General features: G+C 39.4%; 1 protein-coding gene across 1 annotated transcript in view; it reads right to left on the reverse strand.

Annotated features, from left to right (window-relative positions):
* CNTLN (centlein) overlaps nucleotides 1-18,315 on the reverse strand; it is a 236,370-nt gene that overhangs the window by 157,215 nt on the left and 60,840 nt on the right. Inside the window, exons 4-6 of the mRNA XM_058168055.1 lie at nucleotides 8,457-8,591; nucleotides 7,657-7,836; nucleotides 725-858 (exon numbers count right to left, since the gene is read on the reverse strand). Of these exons, the coding sequence (XP_058024038.1) occupies nucleotides 725-858; nucleotides 7,657-7,836; nucleotides 8,457-8,591 (449 nt within the window). The remainder of the gene's footprint in view (nucleotides 1-724; nucleotides 859-7,656; nucleotides 7,837-8,456; nucleotides 8,592-18,315) is intronic.

The raw sequence follows: 18,315 nt of genomic DNA on the forward strand, positions 1-18,315 counted from the left end.
TAAGTATAAAATCCATCAAGTTAAACAGAGTTAACAAGGCGCTAACGATGTTAATAAGGACTTCCTTAAGTTTCGTTTTCACGCCTCATTAAACAAATCTGCCATTTTCCTTCTTCTCAAATACCTTCTGAAGATCGAGATGAGGTCTAAAACATGCATCCACCCTGCCTCTTGTCTCCGCTCCGTCTGCTTAAAGTAATTAGAATATCTTCATCTTGATAGCAGAGATGGTCGCGAGCGCTTTGTTCTGCATAGATGCAGAAGCTTCCCGGATCTGGAGCATTTGCCAGGTTTAAACAGGAAGCTCTCACCCTTAGAGCTCCAGGAGTTATTCCTGGAGCTCTTGGGGAGCTCTATCCCCACCCGGCTGCTCACCTTTCCCTCTTCTTCCACAGGTAAGGTTTTCAAGCCACCAGACAGCTGATTTGCGCTGTCTGAGCGGCTTTAACAGAATCACGGGGGACCGTCCGAAAGGACCGTCTCCCACATGCGTGGAGCCACCAGAAGTCTCAAAGCACTTGAATTTTGATCACATGACCAAGGGATTTCTACAATGGTCATGACTTCAGACACCTATCGTAAGTCCCTTTGTTCAGCATCATTGAAACTTCAAATGGTTGCTGAATTAATCTTTGTTAAGTCAAGGACTACTTGTAAAACATTTGAATAAAGTACTGCAAATCCAAACAATGTAACATTATTTTATTTATCATATCAAACATACTTAGCTCTGGCCATATCCAAATCCTTTTGTGTTAATTCAGTCTGCTTAACCCCCAGCTGAGATGTCAGGTCATCACATCTATTGTGAAGGACTTCCACTTGTCCCCTTGCTTCTCTTAAAGCCGATTCCAAATTCTGGAAGACAATTGCAATAGAACCAATAGCTAGAGAGTTACAGTACAGGATAATAGTACAACATTTAAAATGTAAGCAAAGACAAGAGGGATTGCTGATTAATCTAAAGTTTAAAAAGAAAAAGTTTTTCTTTTTAAAGAAAAAAATAAGTTTTAATTAAAACTAAGCTTTTATTAAAGCTACATTATAAAACAGTAAAGTAAAATAATATAAATATAGTTATAGAATAAGTACCTTAATTACTTTATAAGTCCTTGTATAAGTGAATTAGTGCAGTGGTTTCTGCAACTTTGTACTGCAGGTAGGAAAACTTTTAAAAAATATGTTTATTGATTGTAAAATATAAATCTGTTTTATAAAATAACTTCAATACAACTAATAGAATCTTAAAATGCATTAAGCGTAACATAATTAATTCAAAACCAATTCAAATTAGTTAGTATAAATCAACAGTAAATTGAATAATATTCTGCATATGAAGACCAAAAAAGCATAAATGCTTTTAGAATCTAAAAGGTTTTTGCGGCTCAGCTGCACAAATAAGAACTGCAAACATTTGGAGGAGGAAGAATTGCAAATGGTTATTTATTTATTTATTTGTTTGTCTGTCTGTTTGTTTGTTTGTTATACCGCCCTTCTCTCGAAGGACTCAGGGCGGTTCACAGCCAAATAAAAAACAGTAAAAAGTACACAGTAAAACAATAATTAAAAAACTTATTAGATATAAGGCCAAATTAAAATCCATTTAAAACCATAAAACCCCATAAAATTTAGATCTAAATACTAAAAACTACTAAAAATTTATATGCCAGTCCTGCACGAATAAATAGATAGGTCTTCAACTCGCGGCGGAAGGTCTGAAGGTCAGGCAGCTGACGAAGTCCTGGGGGAAGTTCATTCAGAGGGTGGGAGCCCCCACAGAGAAGGCCCTTCCCCTGGGGGCTGCCAGCCCACATTGTTTGGCGGACGGCACCCTGAGGAGTCCCTCTCTGTGAGAGCGCACGGGTCGGTGGGAGGCAATCGGTAGCAGTAGGCAGTCCCGTAAGTAACCCGGCCCTAAGCCATGGAGCGCTTTAAAGTGACCAACACCTTGAAGTGCACCCGAAAGACCAAAGGAAGCCAGTGCAGCCTGTGCAGGAGTGGTGTTACATGGGAGCCACGAGCGGCTCCCTCTACTACCCGCGCAGCTGCATTCTGAACCAACTGGAGCCTCCGGGTGCTCTTCAAGAGGAGCCCCATGTTAGAGAGCATTGCAGTAATCCAAGCGAGAAGTAACAAGAGCGTGAGTGACTGTGCATAGGGCATCCCGGTCAAGGAAGGGGCACAACTGGCGAATCAGGCGGACCTGATAAAAAGCTCTCCTGGAGACGGTCGTCAAGTGATCTTAAAGTGAAATACTGCTCTTATTTTTCTAAAATGAAACTAATGCTCTTAAGGTGGATTATTCCTCCAGCTCCCAAATCCAGGTGACAAACAAAGCAAGGTTGGGAAAAACTTTTTCTCTACCACAGAACTGAGCTTCAATAGCAGAGGAGGCATCCTAAAGGAGAACATAATAAAACGATCCCATAGGATAGAACTCTGATAAGTGTATCTGATTAAGAGGATAGAACCACCTGCTGATTTGGGGTGGGGAAGGAAGGAGAACAAAGACAGAGATAATTCGCAGCTCTTTTCATCTTGGGGCTGAATGTAGGATCTGTATGCAGAGTAGAGTAGACTATGGCAAAATAACATAAAACTCCTTCCTGCAAAAAAAACCAACAACCCCAAACCAAACCAAAAAAAAACAAACAACCAGCTGCCAATTCCAAAACTCATCTGTGATATCAGAGACCTTAATGCAAATCTCAAGAAACAGCCAAGACCTCCTGCTTGATAGCATCAGGATTCAGGACCTTGTTGAGTGGACTGACAAACAACTATTGTTAACAACAAATGACAGAAACTGCACGTTGACCTTTGCAAATCCTTTTCTCTTTCAACATTTATATATTGTAGCAGGGAAAGATACAAAGGGCCCGTTCCAATAGTTCCCCTCATTAACACAACCAGTGCAAAGGCAAGATACTAAGCAGGAAGGGCTGAATTCCAGAACATCTACAGGAATCATGTACTGTACTACCAAAAGGCTGTGGTTAAGGTGAACAAGTGAATGGGAGTAAGCAAAGAGAAGGAATATAGTGGTTTTTTGGGGATTATTTTCTACAGAATTAAAACCCTCCATGTTTAACTCTCCATTAACCCAGAAGCACCAGGTTGGAACTAGAAAGAAGGAAGCTTTATTTCTTAGGAATAGGTTACTTTTGGCTGAATTTATGGCAAAAGCCTGTCAACCTAGATATCCCCTAACATACTTAAACAAGATACTAATAAATTCGTCAGGAGATAAAGTTTGTTCCTTCCTTTGCCCTTCTTACTTCAATAAAGTCCAGCATTCACCCATAGCATTTGTGTATGGTACACACAATCTTCAGTTTCTATCTAGCTTCAATAACAACAATACTTTCCAGATCACTAATAGATAAGGAGACACCTGTGTGTCATACAATTTAAGCCTACTGAATTCTAGATCTTGGCATTACCCTAAGATCTATCCCTCATGAGTGGCCATAAATACTTAAAATCTAAGAAGAGGAACAAACAAGAATTCAGTAATGAAATATACAGTCTGGAAGTCTGTTAATCTAGAGCGCTTCGTTTGTACCGGAGTAGGAGAATCAGGAATCAGAAAGGAAAGCAAATATGTAACAAGTACTGTGTAGGCAATCAAAAGAAAAATATGCCAGGAGGTCTTAAGGTTTGAAAATACTGGATAAATTGGAGGTTAATTCCAATGGATAAAAAACCCCACTTCTGTAATATCTAATTCACTTCCACACCAAGGCTTCAGTCATGTGCCACTTATTTTGTAAATATATATATATATATAAAACTGAAAAGTTTTATATATATAAAACTGAAAAATGAATAAAACAAAACTCTTTCCCAACCTTTGTGATGTCAACAAAGTATGATCACTGGTTGAAAAATATTGCTACCTTTATTTTTAAGCTTGAAATTTGCATTCTTGCATGACAAAGCTTTTGTAGGAGTAAATAGTGGGATGGATAAGAATGGAAATGGGAAAAATAAGTCATTTGCCCCTCTTTCTTTTCTTGCTTACTAGGATTTTCCAGTGGGAAAAATCAAAATTGTCCTATAGACCAAGGAAAGTGCTCCCACAGACTTGCAATCGTAGATTCCTGGTCTGTCGAGCATATGAACCATGAACAGATGTGAACATTTAGTCAAACTGAAAGTAAACAAAAGCTAGCATAATCTCACAGTTACAAAACAAGAATGTAATTGATCACAAAACTCTGGAAAAAGCTACTTTTACAGAAATAAAATACAGAAACACAATCTTTCCAACTTGTACTGCCTTTTTACGTAAATTAAAAAGTTTCCAAATTACTGTCATAGATCTGTGAGAAAAACCCCCCACAAAAGCCTAAATAGACACTTCTACAAATACCCAGGTTTTCATGAGAGAAACTTGCCCATTCAGGTTTTTAGTAAACAGCAAATCAATCAGCATTTGAAACAGAAACAATATATACATACTGCACTACAAAATATTTATTCAGAAACGTATGTTTTCGAGAAAATTGTTTATGCAATTGTGTGGCTAACATTGCAAGTATGTTAGGCCATTTTTGATTAAAACAGGTCTTTTCAGAAACAGGAAATGTTTTTCACATGCCTATGCTGATTCCCTTATTCAAAACTAAGATTGCATTTCCCATAGAGTTTACCTATTGGGGAACCATAAGTCAATACTGAGCTGGCAAAGCAAGCAAGTACAGGTAGTCCTCAACTTACAATCACAACTGAGCCCAAAATTTCTCGTTAAGTGGGTTTTGCCGCATTTTACGACCTTTCTTGCCACAGTTGTTAAGTTGAATCACTGCAATAAGCCGGTTGTTAAGTGAATCCGACTTTCCCATTGACTTTGCTTGTGAGAATATCGCAAAAGATGATCACATGACCTTGGGACACAGCAACATTCATAAATATGAACCAGTTGCCAAGCATCTGAATTTTGATCACATGATCATGGGGATGCTGCAACGGTCGTAACTTTGAAAAACAGTCCTAAGTGTCATTTTTCAGTACCATTGTAACTTTGAACAGTCACTAAGCAAACTGTTGTAAGTCAAGGACTACCTGTATTCAAACAAAATGAAACTAAGATGGAGTCAATGGCTGTCTTTTGCCATTTCTTTCTCTGTGACTCTTTCTTACCTTTTAATTACCTAGGAATTACCTCCAGGAAGGGGACTGATTTTTCTTATCAAATATCTGAACTGCTTTATTTATTTAAAATGTGTATACAGTCCACCATCTTATCAAAAACCACTCTGGTCACCTCACAAGAATCAGAAAGAAAACACAAATATAAAAAAGAGCAAACAGCTTACTTGTAAAAGAGTTCTGAAATTAGCTCAAGGGTTCCACATGAAGTTGAAATTTTATAATTTCCCACTCCTAGGTTAGTTACAGAGACCGACTCAAGGCAAGAGTTCAGAATCTAGAAAATAACTTACCTCTTTTTTCCTGTTAAGCACACTGAAACTTTGAATCTAGTGTTGCATTCTTGAAAAATATAGCAGTATATTTGTGGCAAGAAAGGGGAACTAGGTTAGAGTAGAGTAAACTTGGTGAGACTAGGAGAGAAAATGTACAGAACATATAGGGGGGATAGGAAATTAGATAAAAAAGCAGGTAATTTTTTTTCTTACTAGCATTTTTCTACAAGTGCAGGGTTCACTTTTTTCCAGATCAAACTTTCCTTCTCCTTTCTCACATATATGTGAAGTATGACCCAAATGACTCGTATACAATCACTTATACCAGGGATGTTAAACTTGATTTCATCAGGGTTGTGTTTGACCTTGGGGGGTGGGGTGGGGGCTTGGACAGGGGAGACAGGGCCAGGATGGGTGTAGCCAGCTCAATGTCACTCATCAAGGCTCCATTTTTGGCCGTGACAGCCTTCTGCAGCCCTCTGCCACCAAAACAGAGCTCCCGCTGGCAGAGGGCTGCAAGAGGCCATCACAGACGAAAACAAAGCCTGGGAGGGCCACAAGCGGCCATCCCGAGCTCTGTTTTCACTGGCAGAGTGAAAACAGATCCTTTGCTGTTTCCAGGGCAGTTCCATGGGTCAGATCCAAGCACCCCGTGGGCCAGATCTGGCCCCCGGGTCTTGAGTTTGCCACCCCTGACTTACACTAACACACAAAAATCTGAAATGAACACAATAATCATGAAAGCTCTAAGAACTGTAGCTTTTTATCCAAAATTATAGCATTGCTACCAATTGTCAATCCCCATGATGTTTGGGAGATATCCCATATCATTATTCATATACAGAGAAATGGAGAACCTTTATAATGATGTTATTGAGAATCATGTTAATAGTTGAGACAAAACTTCTGTTAGTCATTACTGTACAATAACTTAGCAATCAAGATATATATGATGGGGGGGAGAGACTACAGAGTAGATACCGGTATATTGATGCAAAATAATATATACATGGAATCTGATTCTTTTTCTTTACTTTTTGCTCTGGAATTTGTTTAAAACCACAGGCAGTACCTGGGTGAAGAACCTCTATTCTCTAACTCTATTTCTAACCTGAATTTGTATTTAAGCCAGAACTCATACTAAAAGGTTGCCTATTACTAAAAATGGCAGATAGCATGGTCCTTCCTCAAGCGCACAAAGCACTGAAAATGTGCTTTCAGGAACTGCTGAAAACTGCTAAAAACAGGCTAAATAGTTAAAACTTGTAGCTTCAGTGGTTCTTCAAAGCTTTGTACAGTTTCAGCACTTCATCAAGCTCAAGAAAGGACAAGGCCACCTACCATTTAATAGACAGTTTGTACCTAAGAGTTACCTTTAAATTGGATGTTCTTAACCTGGGCACTGCCTACACATGAAGTCTATTTCATGTCTCAGAATGGTGGCAAAACCTGCTGCCAGTTTTCAGCAATGTTTGCAGGTGCCTCAGCTGCCACAGAAATTGCCTGAGGCCTCAGGCAGCAATGGGTTTGCAGACTGTTACAAACATACATACCACCATACATCAAGATATTTTCTACTTCCCAACGAAATGGAAGAGGTGGCATGTGGAACATAAACTATAACAGACCAATTAATTACAACGCAAGCCAGTCTCCTGGAACCTATGAAGCCTATAACAAAATTTAGGGATAATTATAGCATGCTTTGATCATAAGCAGAATATTATTCAATTAAATTAACACTGTGCACCTAAGAAAAAGCTTCAGTGAAATCCTTCCAAGTACAAAATACACAACACATGCTGGCTACTACTTGAAACAGAACATTTGACAAGATGGACCTTTGGGTCTGCTTGAGAAATAGTCTTTCTATATTCTTATTCAGAAGACTGTGCTGCCAATCACACTGGGTGGGGAAATCCTGGAGTGACAGGAAGATTTCCAACCTTTTTTTTAAAAAAAAAAATTGCATCCTTATATTTGAATGAAATATCCTTTATTATTTAATGATTACATTTTAGGATGGCTATTTGAAGTCAGTTTCTTGCTTTGAAACATCAATTTTTAAAAAGCTTGGGGTTTTAAGTGAAGGAATGTAAATGAATGTCGGTCCCCACTGGTTGTTATGAATATATAACTTGTTATTTAAAGAAAATAACATGTAGCATAAAGCCTGTGAGTAGCAGATTCTGAAACCATATCCGGGACCCTATATTTTTTTTCATACCTTTATTTTTGCATCGATGCCACACTTTTCTATTCTCCATTGTGAGTCCTGCTTCTTCAGTTTCTCCAGGTCATTTAGCAGGTCAGCATAGCGTGTATTTAAACCCTCATTTTCCTTCTCCAGATTTTTTATAACCAGTCTGCTTTGCTCATCCTTTCTCTGTGCACACTCCTTGGTGTCCTGTACAACAGTACCACAAGGGCCGATAAACAAAAAAGAGAGAAAATATTTTAAAAAAAAACTGAGAACTAATCAGCAAATATAAACTGCGCAGATTTTACCCTCACAGCAGCTTCTTCTATATTTGATGGCCAAGGTCACCTGTGTACTTTTATTGGCCTCTTTCATGCAGGTGGAAGGGTCATATTTTTTAGCTGGATGACAGCTTTGATGAGTACACATTTGCAAAGGGCCCATTAATTGATCAAACTGCCTTTGATGCTGTCCCCAGCTATTTTTGAGACCTACACAGACATATCCTCCCAGACCTCAGCTTTATCAATTAATAATGCCAGTCCCATCAGAATCTAATTACACGAAGCCACATCTTCACACTCCTCCTTTCTTTGCTCCATTTCCATCATTAACTATTTATTGGAAAGTTATAAAGTGTGGATTCTTCACTTTAAGGGATCTTTTTTCTAGTTTGGCATGTGTGAGGAAACTGAAAGGTACAATCTAAGGCCTAAGGCTATATTTCCTCTGAGCTTGTCACTTTCCATGCCACAGAGACAGGCCAGCAACTTAAACAGCAACTTCAAAGTTATGGCTATCTTCCTACTATGTGCAAGTCAATATACCTTAAGTTCTTGCATTCTTGCATCTTGAGATTTCTGTAAGATGCAAAGCTCATTTTTTAAGGCAGCATTTTCTTCATCCACAGCAATTTTCCTCTGCACCAGGTTGTTTATCTCCTCTTGTTGCCCACTTGTTCTCTAAGAAAGACAATTTAACAATACTTAAATAAAAAAGGTAAAGAACATAACGCTCCAAAATAAAAGTTCAAGCTATTTATTTAATAAATCCATCATTCCCATTGGTTAGATCACCCAACTACAGACAACTCTGGGCAACAAACAATAACAAAAATATGAAAAATAACAAGCCAAAGAAAGAACAATGGATCACCTTGAGGGAAAAAGCCTACAACCAGGCTGCCCATACACCAACTCAAATGGATTCCACTAACCCTACTATAAGGCCTGGGGGGAAAACCAGGTATTTAGAGTTTATTTGAAGGAGAGCATGGTAGGGATTATTTGATTGACTGAGAAGGCTTGCTTCCTGGGTTCCCAACAAAAGAAGGGACCCGGAGCATGCCATCTGTGTTGGAACATACAAAATGACAGGCAGTCCTTCAGATAAACTTGAATCATGAAAAACAGCTGTTTTATCTTACACCTGAACCTGCTTGCAGTTTTAGATTCAGCATGTAAATCTGTTTTGGTGCTGAATAAATATCAGTTTTAATATTATTTGATTACTGTATTCCCATTGGACATATTAAAAGTATAGGATAATTGAAAGTGCTGGCAATATTAGACATGTCAAATTTGCACAAATAAGAAACCCTGTAGTTTTACTTTACTATTAATTAACTATTATTAAGAGACGCTTCAGAGCCAGATATTATAAGATAACTAGCCAGACCCAAGTGATATTAAAGTGATATTTCTAAATGATATTCAGATCCTTTAGCAGTCTGCTAAATCAGTGGAAGCCAACGGACAGCTTACATGAGTCTAACTACTTGTGAATCCAAAATCTTATTTTAGAAAAAGGATGAAGCATGATGGTTATTAACAAATGGAGAATCTGAGAGGTTTGAACTAAATCAGGGGAGAAATGCTACCAGTTTGGACAGGTTTGGGCGAACCAGTAGCGGAAATTGGGGCTGGTTCGCTGAACCGGTAGCAACTGCTGGCTGGCCATACCCCCGAACCAGTCCATGGCCCGCAGTCCTGCCATGCTTCCCTGCCTTACACGTGGCCTTCCCGGCATCCCCTGGCCAGCTTGCGAAGGAAGGCAAGCTGAAGGCCACGTGGAAGGCAGGCAAGCATGGCAGGGCTGCGGGGAAGAGAGCTAGCAGCCTACAGCCCTGTCATGCTTGCCTGCCTTCCACATTGCTTTCCCGGCAGTCCCCCACACCCGCTTGCCTTCTGAGGTCAATGTCCAGCCCGGTCCGGCCAGTGGGTGGGTGGACGGCTCTTGGTGGACAGACGCTGAGCTGGGGCTGAAAGAGGTAACAGCAGTGCTCCGGGAGGGCAAGCAGACATCCCTGGGCTTCTGCACATGCACCCATCCTGTTTTTGCAAAGGCAGAGCCCCCCCACACCTTGCAGGGCAATCCATGTATATGCTGTGGCAATGCCGTTCACTTTCTTCCTTCTTTTGCTGCGAAATGAAAGCGAACAGCGGTTGGGTTGCTTCGGGAGGGCAGGTGGATGTGTGCACAGTGTGCAGCCAGGTGGGAAGGGAGAGTAGAGGAACCCCTTCCAACTGCAGCGCATTGAGGCAATGGTGGGCAAGGTGGCCACGGCATGCCTGTTCCTGTGGAGGCACTGCGATCACTCAGCCAGGGTGGCCACAGCAGGGGCTGCATTGGCCTCTCTGCCTGTGCCATGTCCCGCTCTGGCCGGCTGCACAACCATTAAGTGTTACAGCCTAGTCTTCGGCAAGATAAAGGGGTACCTGCACTGGCCCAGCCAGGGAAGCACTGCCGACAAGCCTGAAGGGAAAGCACCATGGGCTTCGCAGTGGTGTGGCCAGGCCTGTCCTTCTCCCCATGCATTTAAGAAGGGGAGTGCGGCTCCAGGAAGTTTTTCTACAAGAAGCCTGCAGCCGCTGCATCTTTTGACACAAGAAGCACCTCCAGGCACACTGAAAAAAGAGGCTGCGGCTGCAGGCATCTCATGACAGGGGAAAATAGAAATTAAATTTTTTTTCCTACTGGGTTCTGTGGGCATAGGGGTCATGTGACAGAGTGGGTGTGGCTGTGAGTAATGTCAAGTTGGCCATGCCCACTCAGTTACATGAACCCCACTAAGCCACACCTACAGAACCGGTAGGGAAAATTTTTAGATTTCACCACTGCAGTAAACATAAAAAGAAAAAGCCAGAGTAAAAAATAAAAACTAGAGACAGTAAAGATGCATTGTTAAACAATAACAATATCACTGAAAAGACACTGCAGCCAGTCCATGAGGCTTAAATCTTTTTAAATGCTGCATTTCTTACAGCTGTACATGATATAATTAATAATATCTAATAACCAGATCCTTTCATTTCAGGAAATAGTCCCAAGTTACTGTAGCATTTTATTGAGACTCCATGTTTCAGAAAATAATAAAATTACTAAACTTTATTCTCAAGATATGAAAACTGTATAAATGAATTAGATAAAAATTAAAAACAGAAGTATTAATCTTTTGTAAAACTGAAAGCTTGAGTTAACAATGCTTTCAATCGTGCCCATTAACAAAAGCTTTAATATAGATTTGCACAGCAAGCCAAATATTTTCTAGTTTAGAAATAATGAGGCAGCTACTATTATTTTAACCCCTTTGGAGTATAATTGGCTGATAAGGTTTTGAAAGATTGCAAGGTCTAGGACAAAAAGATTAGCTTTAGTCTCTTCAGATCAAAACTGGAAGCTAATTAAATAGCATTGTTGTAAAAGGGAAGGTCTACCATATTTTTATTCATCCTTAATTTTCCTCTCCTGAGAAAAACAAGTATTTTTTTCTTTCCAGTTATTTGGATATGAACATTAAGGCCACCAAATATACAATGCATATGGCATAATGATGTATCAATTGGAGTTGGACAATATAAAATTAAATAAATTATATCCAGTTTATTTCATGAAGTATGGTATTTTTAACCATGATTTGCTGAACAAGCCATAATAACTTCATTTGTACATATCACCAAGCCACTAAAAGCAGTATTTTTTACCAAAGTCCTAGTCAGTGATTGGTATTAGGAAATGTCTTCAACCCACCTGCACTAGTGCAACCCAAAATTGCACTAGCACTCTGAGCAGAAGAGATTATAAAATGATAAGGTTACAGAACAAGATTCTGTCAGCATACAAAACACGCTTTTTCAGGTGTAATCTTTCAGCTGTGCAAGCATCCTAGAGATCAGGGGCCCAACTAGTCTTTAGGTTATCTTCCAAAAGTTATCCTATTTGCCTTACATTTTAAATTGTATTTATTATTACTGTATCTACTTTATAAACAGCTCATTAGGTTCTAAGCCACTTTGCAGAAGCTTTCATTTGGAAAAATAACTTCATTAACATATATAAATAGGTCCTACAACACCGATTTTACCAGTAATAATATCTTGTATAATGAAAACACTTGTTCCATCTTTCAAAGCACAAATACATCAATTAAGTGTATCTGCATTTGCTCATTAATATACTACATTTGCATGTCTTAAAATGAGGATATGATAGGAAAATAGGAACTCCCTTCAAATGCAGGCAATAAAAAAATGCAATGAAAAAAGATTTTTCACAGGTATAAGGTCCAGTATTAAATAGGATTGCTACAAAAATATCTGAACAGCAGTTTTCTGGATGGCATAATTAGTACTGTTCAAAATTCTCAGATTATATCTAAAGCTCAAATTAATTCAGTAGATTATGGAAGGATGGAAATGAGGATGTAACCTTAGAGAGAATAAAATACAAATGTATTTTTGACCACTGTCAAAAAGAAGACACAATCATTTAAATTTCAAGGAAGTAGATTGTGGTTGGACATGAAGGGAAATTTCTTAGTGGTAAAAGATGGCACAGAATATGACAGGAGGTGATAAATGATCTTCAAGATCTCTTACAACTTCTTACTTTCTATTAATATTATACTGGTATGTTGGAACAAAGATAAATGTGTCTGTCTGTCTATGCAACCAAAAGCTGCACAAAGTTAATCTTCAACAATTATCTATTTCCATCTAAACTGGTGCTCCTTTGAGGATATAATGTGAAAATTCCATTAGGTCCCTTTAAACAAAAGCAATTTTAATGTATATGGAGCAGTTACTTTATTCTCAAACCATAAAATATAACTACTTAAAGTTAAAATTTAAAAGATTAAATGGAAATTCATTAAAAAGAACAAGTAAAAGAGCTTCAATTTCAACTATACATCCAACTTGACATCTGTTCAAAATAGTGGAGATATTTCAACTAAAGTCAAACAGTATCAAAAGTTCCGATCACAGAAAAGCACTGTATATGCTATAAGAGTATAGATGTTCTCAGATGGAAGGCTCATAGTTCTATCATCAAAAGGCATTGTGCAGCTATACTTGATTTTTATTCCCACATCCTTAAAAAGATTTTCTTTGCAAAGAAAAGTGACAGAAGTGGTGAGAAAAGGTGGATAGGTTACAACTGGAGGAAAATGTCATCTAACCTCTTCATAATATTCTGTGGAAAAAAGGCAGAGTGACTGCACAGTAAAAATCTCTCCTGGAAGCGTTTTATAAAAGTCTCTCCATTAACAATTGCCGCAAAGAGATGTCTACAGCGAGAGCTTTTCAAGTTGCGTCACTCTGGAATCCATCACATAATTAAACAAGGTTTTCCAGTTGCTGAACAAGTGGCACACGCTGTCTAGGCTTTCATGCAATCCCTCAAGATCTTTCTGCTAAGAATATGAAATATCCAACAAAAGGTTTTCCTCAGAGAACTATCATCTAAATCAGGGGTCCCCAACCTTTTGGACCTCAGGAACCACCAAGTCCATAATTTTAAATCCCGGGGACCACTAATAAAAATCCAGTGCACCATTTGCTGAAGTGACGGGATGAGGTCCTTCAGGCATTGTCCCTCCTCTCTCTTTCTCCCCCCTCCCCCCTCCCCTCTCTCTTCCACTCTTTCTCTCTCCCCCCTCTCTTTCTCTTTCTTCCACTCATTCTCTCATCTCTCTTTCTCTCTCCCCCTCTTTCTCTTTCTTTTCTCTCTCTCTCTCTCTCCCCCCTCCTTCTTTCTCCCTCCCCCTCTTTCTCTCCCCCCTCTCTTTCTCTTTCTTCCACTCATTCTCTCATCTCTCTTTCTCTCTCCCCCTCTTTCTCTTTCTTTTCTCTCTCTCTCTCTCTCCCCCCTCCTTCTTTCTCCCTCCCACTCTTTCTCTCTCTCTGATTCTGATTCTCCGCGTGTCCCTTTCAGAACCAGGCAGCTTCGAGCAAGAGCTGCGAAGAGAGCGCCCCCCCCCGGGTTACATCCCTGAGGAGGCGGGCAAGCTGGGTGGCGGAGCGCCCTTTGAGTTTTCCCTCCAGGGGAGTGAGCAGCCCAGAGACTCCCGGAGGAGGAAGAAGTGGGAGAGGGGCGGAGTGCTCTGGAGAAACAAGGCGCGCCAGGAAGGACCGCTGCCTGCTGCGCCGACCTTGTGAAATTGAGGTGGGGGGGTCGATACTTAATGCAAGACTTCCCCTTCGGCCCCATCCCCGCACTTCTTCCAAGAAGGTGGTGCTTTCATTCTCTCTCATTCTCTCTCTCCCCCCCTCTTTCTCTTTCTTTCATCTCTCTCCCCCATTCTCTCTCTCTCTCTCTCTCCCACTCTTTCTCATGGGCCAGCCAGTGTCTTGGGGCTGAAAGGAAGTCAAACATCTCCCCGAGAGACCGAGGTGCAGGAGCACCAACAAGGGCCGGAAAAAACAGCCGCGAGATCCAGCTCCCGCTCTGGAATATGGAGCGAAACTCCATTCCCCCCTTCCCTTCCTTTGCCAAGCGAGGAGTGACTAGGAAGGGAGGGTGAGGGGCTGGGACAGCCAGTGGTGGGTTCAGCCAACAGGAAACTAAAGCAGGGCGAAGAAGCAGTCCGGGGTTCCCGCCACCCACTGCTTCAGCCCACCTGCACCACCATTCCCCTCCCCCCTTGCACCATTTCTTCATTCCAGCCGGCGAGGGCTGTGCTGCAGTTACAAATTGGCCGACCCTCCCTTAACAGCGGAGATTTACAGCCCCACCATGAGCTGCCTGGCCAGTCCCATCTTCCAGAGCTCTAGTCACAAGATTGGCCATTGCTTATCCCAGAACAGCTCCTCCACCCGGGTGCGCCGCGGACCACCATTTTCTCACAGACCACCAGTGGTCCACGGACCATCGGTTCGTGACCACTGATCTAAATCATGCTACTTTATAAAGATTTTGCCACTAATTTTTTTCTGCATTTTCCAGAATATTTGATGTAAACAATCTGATTTAGAATCGCTTCAATAAGTAAGCTAGTTGGCGTGTATGAATCCTGAAGCTACTGCACTGTTAATAATGAGGTTGGTGATTATACATTTTTTGTATTTAAATTTCACCTTTCAGTCAGAGCTCAATCTAATTTATGTGGACATTTTTCACATTTTATCCTCAATCAGCAGGGCATCCATGGTAGGGGGGAGGATGAACATTATTTTCCCTTTAGTATACTCAATATATAAGCACCATGACTTCAGTTGCCTAGTCATTTTGATGCTCTTGTCTCCACCATGTAGATGTTCTTGCCTGTTGGGATGGCCAAAAGTAATCCACTGGATTCTGTGAACAAGAGATGTTTGGACATGGACTGTCATTATAATCAACTTTCTAATATAAATGACTATGAAAATGCAACCTTCTAAAAATGAAAACTAGTGTTGAAAAATCAGACTTTTTTAAATATAGAGTTTAAAAAGGTCATAAAACTAAACATGGGAAGCATCTGGCAGAACATTATAGATTCACATCTGATTTGGGGATTATTATTTTTTTTGTCTGTCTTCTATGAAATATCTTTTGCTACATAAGCAAACTTGCAGCTGTATACCCCTAAAGCAAATCATGTTACAAATATGTCCAGAGATCCAAAAAGATTGGGAACCTATTATTTATCATAACTAGGCAATTTTCTAAATAAGAAAATGAAAGACTAATTTTGTTTAGTTCCTCCAAATGTCAGATGGAAGTGATAAGCAAGGAATGAATATTATAGAATATACAAAATTATTCTATACATATACTTTACATTTGATCCTGCTTAGTTTAGTACTATGTTCTTTTTCTATACTTTTAATATGATTCCTACTACTAATTGCAGTTATATAGCATCTGAATAGATCAAACTAATATACAATACGAAAACATTCCAAAATACATATTTTGATATTTATCTTTTGAACTTGATATACTAGCTATTTGTGTTCCTTTCACATTGTCATTTTGAAAGATTAAAATTCAACATATGTGTTAATTTTTTTTAAAAAATCAGAAAAATGTATGATTCCAGTGAAACAAGATTTTTGAAGCCCAAGCTAAACTACAGGTAGTCCTCAAACCTCCTTTAGTAACTGCCTTGCTAAGCAGCCATTTGCAAATACGACAGCAATAAACGTTAGTAAACAAAACATTTTCCAACCAATGTGCATTCTTATACACACATTTAGGAACTTGACAACAATGTGCTCCAAAGTGAGAGTAATGTTGGTGATGACAAGATAACTTTATCTAAATGACATGGGAATAACTACAAATCTTTGTAGTGTCTTTTTCTTTTTATCACATGGTAACATGCAGCCACCATTTCACCAGAACCAATTCCATTTGCTAAGTAAAACTACCTTTAATTGCACTGTAGTGCTCTTGCCTGTGAGGCCAATTCAAAGTATCAGAAGCTAATATTATTAGAATACACAAGATGAGTTTATTCCAATAATTATGTACTTTCCCTGTAACTTCTGCAAATTTGGGTCCAATGTGGTACTAAAGACTTTTTGCCCTGTTTCTAGTCCTTACTGAATGACAGCCAAACCATAAACTCCCAGCATTGAATGAAAATTATTTCAAGGATAATCCAGCAATCCAAAGAAACAAAAAATGTCATATCTTTTGATTCTAATATTTAATTTAATTGTAAAATAGAAAAAAGCCAATAAAATATTATTGTATTTCAACTAGTTACTCAATAGCTGATTACCAAGGAGCTATTTGTATGAATTAATCTGCCACTACCAAGTACTACTCTTACTGTCATTATAGATGTCAATACAGACAGCAAGGCAGGTGTTTCCAATCATAACCATCATCATGTGTCCTGTGAATTACAGCAAGACACCCAAAGAAGCAGTTATCAATTCCTTTTGTGAGTTCATTGAGAACAGCCATTCTTTTTATTTCTATAGGAAACTATGCCTTTTAAAGTTGCTTGACAGAAATATAACAATTGTAATCATTGGATATGCACTGACAAAGTTGTTTCTGTTACTCTGCTTTAAGAAAGGCAGTTTTCAAGGGCAAAGACATTTTTTCAGAAAACATGTAGATAGTAGTAATGAAATTCTTATTGCTTTGGTAGAAATTCATCTTGTATCTTCTCACATATTACTCAGGTATTCACCATTTTCACCATTTTTCTCACTAGGAGATTAAACCGTCTGGTTGACAAGCTGGCAACCTTATTAAAATACGAAGTCTTCCAAGGAGGCGTGGCCAGCGTTGCGACGGAACAGCCACTCATCCTGATAGCTCCGGGGTGAGTGCCGAAATCCCCCCGAAATGGGGTCCGTTCTGGACCGTAGCTGCCCCAAAGAGGCAGCAAAGAATGGGGGAGCCGCCAGAGCGACCAACCAGGGAGGCAGCAAACTCCCTGCAGCCCCAGCTTTCCCCCCCCCCGACCATCGGGGAGGAACAGCAGGCGGCATCAGCTGCTACAAAGTCGGAGATGGCCACAAGAATCGGGCAGGAGGAAGAAACACTTTTACAGAACAGAATGTTGAAGTTGGGTGAGTTGTCATCAGCTCACAGAGAAATAATGCTTTTTAAACATGCACAAGCATGGAAGAAATATGGAACTAGCGGCTAAATTTAATGGAAATTGAAAATGGAAGCAAATGAATTAAAGAATACCCTAAATTCTTGGAATGGAAGTCTAGAGCCCTAATTAACGTAAAGAATCAACTTAAAGAATATCTAAACTTTGAAAAGAGAGGGCTTGGAACGGAAGTCAAGAGCCCTAATTAAATAAGAAAATAAAATAAACACCCTTTAATTAAGCAATTGCTTTGAGATCCCTGAAGTTTTGATGGACTATTTAAGATATAAAAGAAATAAGAAAAAGGAGTTAAAGGAATTTTATATTAACTTTAATGGAATATCTCAAACCCCTCTATCCTCTGTAACTTGGGATTAGAAAAAATTTAAAGAAATTAATAAAATGGGAAAAGATTTGGAAAAAAAACAAGCAGAGACAAAGGGAAGGCATGGTTTACCTCTACAGAAATAAAATGGACACTGAGTTAACTGCGACTGTGATTTTAAAAAAAATACTTAAAAATAGAAGAAAAATGAAAGAAAGAAATTGTCTTTGCAAGTTTATGATAAATTTCAGTGTGATTTTAAGATGTATTCAAGAAAAGATTTTGGACTAGAAAATTGACTTCTATGATTTAAAATACTTAAGAACAAGAAGAAACTTAATTGTCACCTAAAATGTCTACTTAGTTATTTGTGGTTTGCAACTGTATTAAAGAGTGACATCTAGAGGCAGAGGAAGAAATGTAAGAGTCGAATAGCTTTTGTTTCAGGACTATTCCCACGAAGATTGATATGTTGTTATGATCGCACGACAGCATTTAGAAAGGACTCTGGATGGCTGCCCTTAGATTAAAGAATTAA

The sequence above is a fragment of the Ahaetulla prasina genome, chromosome 2, assembly GCF_028640845.1.
Source record: "Ahaetulla prasina isolate Xishuangbanna chromosome 2, ASM2864084v1, whole genome shotgun sequence".
In the NCBI taxonomy this organism is placed as follows: domain Eukaryota; kingdom Metazoa; phylum Chordata; class Lepidosauria; order Squamata; family Colubridae; genus Ahaetulla; species Ahaetulla prasina.